This window comes from Contarinia nasturtii, unplaced genomic scaffold, assembly GCF_009176525.2.
Source record: "Contarinia nasturtii isolate CC-2019 unplaced genomic scaffold, AAFC_CNas_1.1 Cnas_scaffold_695, whole genome shotgun sequence".
In the NCBI taxonomy this organism is placed as follows: domain Eukaryota; kingdom Metazoa; phylum Arthropoda; class Insecta; order Diptera; family Cecidomyiidae; genus Contarinia; species Contarinia nasturtii.
In genome coordinates, this window is record NW_022198046.1 from 3,246,669 (window position 1) to 3,256,086 (window position 9,418).

Here is a 9,418-nt window from a genome sequence, read left to right on the forward strand (position 1 = left end):
AGCCTCGATCACTGATGCCCATTATTGATTTTACAACAACTTTATGAATATAAAATTGAAAACTTCGGGCCATGTTTCACCATGATGTGAAACTTTTTGACAACAAAGTTCTGTGGAAAATGGTACAAATTCCCCTTGGAGTAAACTAAACACAAATATCGAATGTCAATTCGATTTTTGCCCAGTGATATCGTATCGATGCATGTTGAAAATATTTTCGTTGGACTGTGTATAGAATGCACAAACATTAAGTGCAAATAGTGCCTAATAAAATGTCAATAAACATTTCAACCACTATAAACGATGCATACATGACGCATAAACTGGTGTGAGCACACTTGACTTAACTTCGAAGGCTACACTCACACTCGCTCACATCACTTTCAATGGCAACAACAACAACACGATTCGACGTATAAACTTAGACCCCGGCATCTTCATTTAATATACACACACATATAATAGTTTGATAAAGTGGAGTTCATCGTAAATATTCTCTGGGCAATTTATTGGTCTCTGTAAATTATTGTTGAACACTTAAAATCAATATGCGGTGTGCAGCAATTTCTGGACATAGGGCCGTTCACTCTCTCTCTCTCTCTCTCTCGATTCGATTGTGTTTTGAAGTGTTTTTGAATCAGACCCGCGCCAACCAATGCGGGACTTCTGTATCAAAACAAGCCGATTTCAATGAGATCAATCGAAATAAAATGTTATTATTTGAAGAAGGAGCCATGTGATGCAAGTTGGCATTATATTGTTTGTGTGATGTTATTGCCTTTCGGTTGACCGGAATGCTTTCAAATATTTATCTCCTCATCATCATTTGGCTATTCAATGAGACCGATCATCGACACACAAACACATATAGAAGCAACGAAACATTTTCATCGCAAGTAGAGTGCATGGTACGTTTTTCACGTTTCATGTGAATGGCCGACGACCGTACGACCGACCAAAATTACTCTGTTTTTGTTTGATTTTTAGTTGTTTTCTTATATTTTTGTTTATCTTATTGGGTTCAGTTCATTTTCATTCGGGGAAATTCTTGTGATATATTTTGGCGCGGTGCCAAGTTTATTTTGCTGATGTTTTGGTTCTCAGAGGAATGCGCCTATGAAAACCCGATTATAATTTGATATGTTTTTTTGTGTTTATTAAAAGAACATTGAATTCCATGTGGATGATGTTGTATTATATGACTGGATGAAATTCCAATTTTATTAACACCCAACGCCAAATGCGACTGCACTTGTGAAAATGCGATGATTTGTTACAGTTCGATATTGAGTGTCGTTGGGAACAAACAACAAAAAAGTGACAACTAAATTATGTCACATCAATGTGGTTATTCGTAATGTTTGGAATATAATTGATAGATAAACACATTAACGACACCCATTTGAATGCGCTGCAAAAAAAAAATTATATGGCTAACCTACAAACAAAAAACGACGAATAAAAATGACTCCGATTCATTCTGATTCCGTCTCGTTTATTTAAGTGCTCATAATAGGCGACAAGTGTGCGTAAATGTGTTGATACGTTTTTTTCTACCTTTCTCGTTGAACACAAATAACTGCACATTATTGATAAAGAGTGCTATTTGCCTATCGAAGTTAATGGCGCGAACATAGACAAATCAATGTTTACATTTCCATTCGATATTTACACAAAATTTTCTACTCGATGGATAAATGGACAAATCCATCCAGACTCAAATACACAATGTGTATTTGAATTGACACTTTATTTGAAATGAATCGAATGTTGTTTGCATTATGGTTCAAAAAATTCGTCAATGAGCGCCTCATGAATTTTGCATCGGTTTTGGTTCGATCAATAATATAAAGAATTTATAAGTTAAAGTCAAACACTTTTTGAATTATACGCAAAGGTCAATAGCATTTATTATATAGTTTGAACTTCAAATATCCTAATATTTATTATATTGGTCGATGTGCGCAGCCCGTTTTTTATGTCTGGCTTTTATTCATCGGAAGATTAGTGGTAGCAATCCGATCAAAAAATGAAAATATCAAAAGCATTGAGTGAAAAAATTGACTACAAAAGAAACACTCAACAATTCGGCTTAAAGTTTCAAGAGCAATCTCCAAAAATCCAACACACACACACACACACACACACACACACACACACACACACGAAACTTATTATTCAAGAAGAAGATTCTACGGCAAAAACGAGACCATAACAATCAAATATTGACTTTGAAAATAAGAGACAACGAATTTTGCTCTCTCGAGCAAGTTCATTCCCAATGAATTCATCCAAAAATTATTAACAAAGTAGGTCGTTGAATGGAATTTCTGGGTAACACGTACCATATTTTTCTACCTCGCTAATCATTAGCATAATATTCAAAAGCGAGTTTTGTTTCGCTTCTTCATTTCGCCTGTCTGGTGACATACAATCGATTCTTTCGACAGATTGCGCAATCATCATCTTTCTTTTATTGCACGACCTTTCGAAATAATTTACGAATGAGAATACCGTTTGTTTTACAAAAGCATGTTATTTTAGTTTTTGAATACTGATCTATCCCAAAACCAGTTTTATCAACCATTTTAAACAATAAGTGTCTAATCATTTCCACATGTGTTTTCGAAAACAATTTACTTTGTTGAATATTCAAGTAACTCTATTGGAAATATGGAAATTCACTCCGATGGTTCATCACAACAAACCATTCCCGAAATCAAAGCGTCAGTTCCATAATCAGTAAGATGAAGAGTAAAAATAGTTTTCATTCTTTCTCAGCAAATAAACTCGAAGAAACACGCTTTCCTCTTCTGTAACCAAGTCACATTCGTTCGCTTCTTCATATCATCGATGGAATTGTTGTTTGTTTGGTATTTTGTAAAAATTGGTCTAGCTCAATGTGAATGTATAATTTAAATTTTTCTACAAAGGTCGTTTGGTAACAACTTATATATGAATTATTTAGAGAAATATTCGTGTAAACACATCACTCCAATTTCACTCCTATCGCATTTGTTATTATATTGAAAATAGATTTTGTTCTTCAATAGTTTACCAAAACACCTAAATTGCTGTATGGCAATGAACTGTATATAATTCTAGATAAGACTGTCACACATAATTATTTACGAAGGCATATTTCAATGCTAAGAATCTTGATTCAATGGCAAGTTTGGCGTCACTGAGTCGTTTGTTTTCACAATTTCACTTTGAATTAGGCATATCGATGTAGGCGATGTTATTTTGTTGATAATACAAATTTGGTGATACATTTAGGCAGAACTAATCACATCCTTCATTCAATTTTACATTAAAAATAAAGTCTTTAAATTGCAGTGGTTATATTTCAAGTTTAGAATTGATCGATCGTAAATGATAAGCGTCATTCATAAATTGTCTAGAGTGAACTTGAAAACATAGTTCTAGTTCATTTTTATTTGTCGTTTGTCTCAAAAGTTATAAATCTGCCATGATTTATTGATATGAAATCGACGCTTGAATTGTTTTGCTTGAAAATACCACAAAACGACCATTTTCGATTGATTTAACATGAATCGATCATTGCGCCCTGAAATGATGTGAATACAAAAGAAGTTGATTGAAATTCTCAGATACATTTTTTAAAAAATCGTGCTAAAAATACAATCGCACAATGACGTTCATTTCAATTAATTTACAATTCAGCTTGAGAGTGGGAAAAATATTGAAAGCGAAATGATGGGACAGATGAAACTGAAATGCTGAACATTTTAATTTCAAAATTCTTGGAGTTCTAAAAACATTTCAATTTGAATTTTGTTTATAACAACATCACTGTAAACCGCCGCTTTTCGATAGCGATTTTCAGATTAATTGGGGTTTTTCAACTAGATATTTATCACCGAAAGTTCCCGAACATATGATAACAGTTCATTCAGTCAGCTTTTTTTGTTTTCTATTATTTTTTATTATGTGTTTTCTCTTTCTTTCTTAGTCATGGCGACAGTGTTTTTGTTTTTATTTGGGCTTATTTCCACTTGTTTATTGTGAAACCTGTGTTTTTTACGAACGCTGCGATAATAACGTGACAATAAGTGGTGCATGCGAGTATCAGCATCAAGATTACCACACACTTGAAAGTAATTCGAATCCCAGAGTAGTTGAATGATTGCAATTATTATCTCTTCAATCGCCAAATATAGAACGCAATTTTGTTTTCCTCAATATTTCAGTCAATGAACAAATTACGAATATGCGTTGAAATTTATTTCAAAAAAACAAAATCAGTAAAAATGATCGCAACTTGCACGAGATGCGCATTTTAAATAAGTAATCAGTAAACAACACTCGTGACTCCATGTCGGGTGTGCGAATTTTTTGCACTTCGTTTGAATTCATGTCAATTGGGTATTCAACGGGCATGAAATTTGTTCTAAAGACATTTTGCGATCATCTGATGTGATAACAATTTGTTTTTTGTGAAAACCTGACGAGGCACTGAGTATGCATTTTATTTCCCCAACTACGAAATGATAATCGCTTTTTTCGTCACTCACTTTTGAAACATTTGTACAATCGCAATTTTACAAAGTCTGGCATAATGATAATATTTGTATTTTTTTGCAGATTGTAAAAGCAGCAATAGACTGTTGCTTTTTTTTATCGCTACACCAAGATTATTCTAATCATTCGAACATGCCGATCTCGAAACTCTGCTAATTGATAATTTGATGACTTGTCACCCAGTGTCTATCGAAGTTATATTTATGATTATAAAAATGTAACACCAAAATCGATTGCCACATAAAAAACGTAGGAAAATAAATCGAGTTTGCTAAATTAATGGTTGGTTGATTGACGTCAAATTTTGTGTGTGAAATACACAGAGAACATTAATTACACCATCAAATGGATAAGCAAACGTGTTTGTACAAACGCAGACACAACTGCGCGTCAGCTGAGACCTTTTTTTTTGCAAAAATAGGTGTATACTCATCTCGCAGGTGCGCGCACAAAGCCATTTGCAAATTTATATTAAAATTCATTTAGTTTCTGGCATGTGGAATGCAAAGCGAATGAATTGTTTGTTCCGTATGATTGACACTTGAATCAATTATATGGCTCTGCATCAACCAAAAATAAACATATCGAATCGAGGAAGTATATGCCCAATGAAAACAATACCAAGATGGACAATATTTCCGAAATTCGCATCTTAATTAGTTTAAAGAGTATGATGACTTCCCAAATTATTAATAACCGCAAAGTTTCAACAAGCAAGACAAAAAAAAACAAGTTTGCGGCGTTTCAGTTAATTTTCCAATCAATCAGTTTACATAAGTTTTTTTACAGCACGTGCGTTGATTTAAGGCAAAATAAATATAGCAAAAAAAATGTATGAGTTGGGAAAAAAACGTAGAGTGAGTGAGAGAGAGAGAGTGAGAGAATACGTGAACAAAAGCAAATGCGTTAATGTTGTTTTTGGTCGTTGTTGGACGCCGATTTGGCATTGATGCATGAATTGTTTGTTAAATCATTAGCGATTGGATGCCAAGCGATCATATTCATTCATTCAATTGTATTGCTGTGCCATAAGCAGTGTTCGGTAAAGATGAAGATAATAGATAAGATACCAGATAAGATACAGATAAGATGCTATCTATATCTTATCTGTACCTAGACCGAAAAAATCTCATCTTATTTAGATACTTTAAAAAATTTCAGTATCTTTGAATGGTAGATAAGATACTTTTTAAGATAATTTTTTGAGAAAACAAATTTAAAAAATTTAAAGTATCTTATCTAATATCTTATTATTTAAAGTATCTTATCTAATATCTCATCTTATCTGCAGGTAAGATGCTTTTTAAGATATTCATCACGTATACACAAGGTGAAAATGATTGTCCGAGAATGAATGTGAGACAAAAATTGGTGACGACTCAGTACTTTTTGCATGGCGGTGTTACATTTCAATAAAATCTTAGGAGAAGTCTCAAATTAATTCTCGGACAATTAAATGTACAGTATCTTATCTAATATCTTATCTTATCTTGCAGATAAGATACTTTCTAAGATATTTCTAAAAAATTCAAATAAAAAATGTTCACCCATTTTTTATCTTCATAAATATCTCAGATAATCGAAGATATTATCTCATCTTCTATGTTTTTTTTAGATAAGATCCTGTATCTTATCTAGATATTTTTTTCGACACACACAAAAATCTTATCTTATTTAGATACTCAAAAATTGGATTTTACCGAACACTGGCCATAAGTCAGACACCGTTTATTGTTATGACTTGTAAAAAAGTGTTTACAAGTGATTTTCCGATTTATTTCCAACCACAACCAAAATTTGAGCCATTTTTATCGGATCGGAAATAAATCACAATGACTTGATAAAATTTGGTTTTGAAATTAAAATAAAACAATCACTGTTGTTTGGTGTATTGTTCCCAAGTGATGGCTCTTACACATACATCACTTGGCGGAAATTCTTGTTTGAGAATGATTGGTGACTGAGATTGGTTTTCGCTCTGAAATCTTATCTCGACCATCTCAGATAAATCGCAAATCTGTCTCAGTATCATAAATTGTGTAATATTCTTTGTGTACTCATTTTCTGGTTAAACTCTTGCAATTTGAATAAACGTGTTGGCATACGTGACATGAGTTTGGATTAGAAAATCAAACAATGATAAATTTGAAAATTAAAAGTAGCATATGTGCTCAAATGAATCGAAACAAAAAAATGTTGAGTTTTCTATGTATTTGTAGTTGTTGTTGTGTTTTTGATTTACATTGTTCGTTGTCAGTGGAATGAATTTAAATTGTTTTTATCTTCTCGACTTAGATATTTCACCTGTCAAGATTGTCCATTTGATTTGCGAAAGAAAACAAATTATAATTGCAACGAGCTGAATGTCATTGTTTTTCAAGCTGCCTCTCTTTTTCTGCGCTAGTTTTCTTCGCCAAAATGATAAGATTACGATTAGAAACGCGAGATCAAGCTCAAGTGATAAACTTATCAGTGTGACAACGAAGAGTAAAAAAACGCATTCACGATGAAATATAATTATTCGGTAAATTTCCTTTGTTTTCACATCAGATTCCAAAGTCATGATTAAGAATGTTTTCTATGCATAATTAATTTTTCCATAAAAACTAATCGCACAAATAGAAAATGTCCCCTCATTTGCATTTTTTTACCATCGTTGGCACAATTGACGCGCCGACATCGAGACACATTAAATTGGCACTTGCAATATTGTTAGTCATGCAAAAAAGAACACATACCGAGTCTAACCTACGATTACCTTTGCCATTAACAATATATAAGAACATCTAAAAATAGCCGCTGATGGTGAACGGTTACGTAATTTGTTTTTGTTTCAATTAATTCTCATTTAATCGATTTTATCACACTTTCGCGGCGTTACAAAGTCCATTACTCGTGGACGATGTCGTCATTGACATGAACTGTGCATTTTTCATTTCAAATCGATTTGACAAACATCATTCAAACCAATTATTGACAGCATAATAGTGTTAACAAGAAGTCATTTTTAATGCAACATCGGAAAAAAGACGAAATAAACATGTAAATAATTCAATATGAATGAATAATTGATTGATGCATAGAGAATGCTGTATTTTTGACACCTTAAATCAAACGTACGACAGTATAATTTCAAACGAGGAAATGAAACACGTTTCGCTGAATTTGCGAAATTCAATTTTAAAGGCATCAATTCAATTTTCGACAGTGTCACTTGAGAATAAAACCGAGATACGTTGCCTTGGAAAATTGCTGTGTGCGCGTGTGGCACGTGCTTCAGATGGAAAATTGAAAATCTTCCGAACGAAGCGATGCTTAATTTAAATTACAAAGTCAGACACTAACCGTCAAAATTGATTCGGGGAATTCAAAGTTTTGTGGAATTGATCGGGGAGAAGTTCTTGTCAATAGTTTTTGAAAAAAGAAATAAAAATAAAAACCACAGATACAAATAACCTGCCAAGAGATCAACTGAGCATGTTTCAACTTATGCACCGAATAGACCGAAATACTTAGAATAATAGAAAAGAAATAAAAGAGCCATCGTTGGCAAACAAGTTTTTTGAGTATATCATCAAAATTCAATCGATTACGTCAAAATCATTCAAAAATATTCCCATTAAAAATGCGAAAAATTCTCATCATTATCACATCTTTACTAAGCAAGCAAATTAACAATTTAATTAAAAATCGCCAATTATCAATACCAAATCAATTACGAATTTTATAACATGGTTATATATTTTCTAATCGCGCAACACACTACTATATATATTTCAGATGGGTCAGATGTGTTTTTTATTTTGTACATTTGGCTTTTGCTAATTAAATTAGCGCAACACGAACTACTGTGGTGAACGAGGAACACATGAGCCCGAATTGTAGCGCAAACATTAAAGTGTATTTATTCAGTTCAGTACAAAACTTATGCACAAAATGCTTGTGTGCAGTGAACATATACGCGCGCGCTTATGCATACACATAGATCATCACATTGTTCTATATTTAATTCGCGTGAGATTTTCTAGTCTTTCAATTAATTTACTCTTGATTTTGGTTGTGCATTTGCAATAAAGAGAGAATGCACACCAGATCTACGTTAAATGTTTAATTTATTTAAAGAAAACTTTGTTCTCAACTACTCACTTTGTGGAAATCGGTCGTCGGCTCGCATACGGAAGTTTATACTTTTGTTCACTTTGTCAAGTCAAGAGAATTCTTCACTATTCGCCAAATTTCAGATGGGAAACTTTTTAATTTTATTCAGTGAAATATGGCATCTATTTGACAAAACAATTTGATAAAATTCTATATTTTAGCACTGCAAAATTAACCAATCAGCCGTTGTCACCCAATTCGTTGATTCTCTCTCAGAAGGATTTCGCACACAATTAATTCACCGAAATCACACTGTAGCGAACGAAATTTGGATAAATTTGTACGATTTCACGATATTATTAATTTTTTTCTTTTCAAAGATCTCTTCTCTGTTATTTCGCAGCCGACCAACATACGCGTCTTTCTTTGGCCAAATGAAAAGAGTAAATGTTTGATGCACGATGTCTCGGCACGCAGCTCAATTTTAATTGGCAACACGAACGTGTCAAATAAAAGCGAATGAAGAAGAACCGAACGTGAAACGGTGTGTACATCGCTGCGAGAATGAATAAAAAAAACAACACAAACACCAAAAGTCATGACGTACTTCTAAGTCAAAAGCGCCTGGGACCGCGATAGCAAAACATAGACCAACACACATATTCATTGAAAATAATAATGATGAATAAGTATAGTATCTACAGGTGTACGGTTTCACTAATTCTTTGATATACATACACACCGCATTCGTCGCATCGAAGGAAAATTACGTTGT

The 9,418-nt window shown here is 33.1% G+C and overlaps 1 protein-coding gene across 1 annotated transcript in view; it reads right to left on the bottom strand.

Moving 5' to 3' along the window:
• Positions 1-8,822, bottom strand: part of LOC116340861 — a 23,140-nt gene extending 14,318 nt beyond the window's left edge. The window contains exon 1 of the mRNA XM_031767583.1: positions 8,692-8,822. Within this exon, the coding sequence (XP_031623443.1) occupies positions 8,692-8,719 (28 nt within the window). The 5' untranslated portion in view covers positions 8,720-8,822. The remainder of the gene's footprint in view (positions 1-8,691) is intronic.
• Between the last annotated feature and the right edge of the window lie 596 nt (positions 8,823-9,418).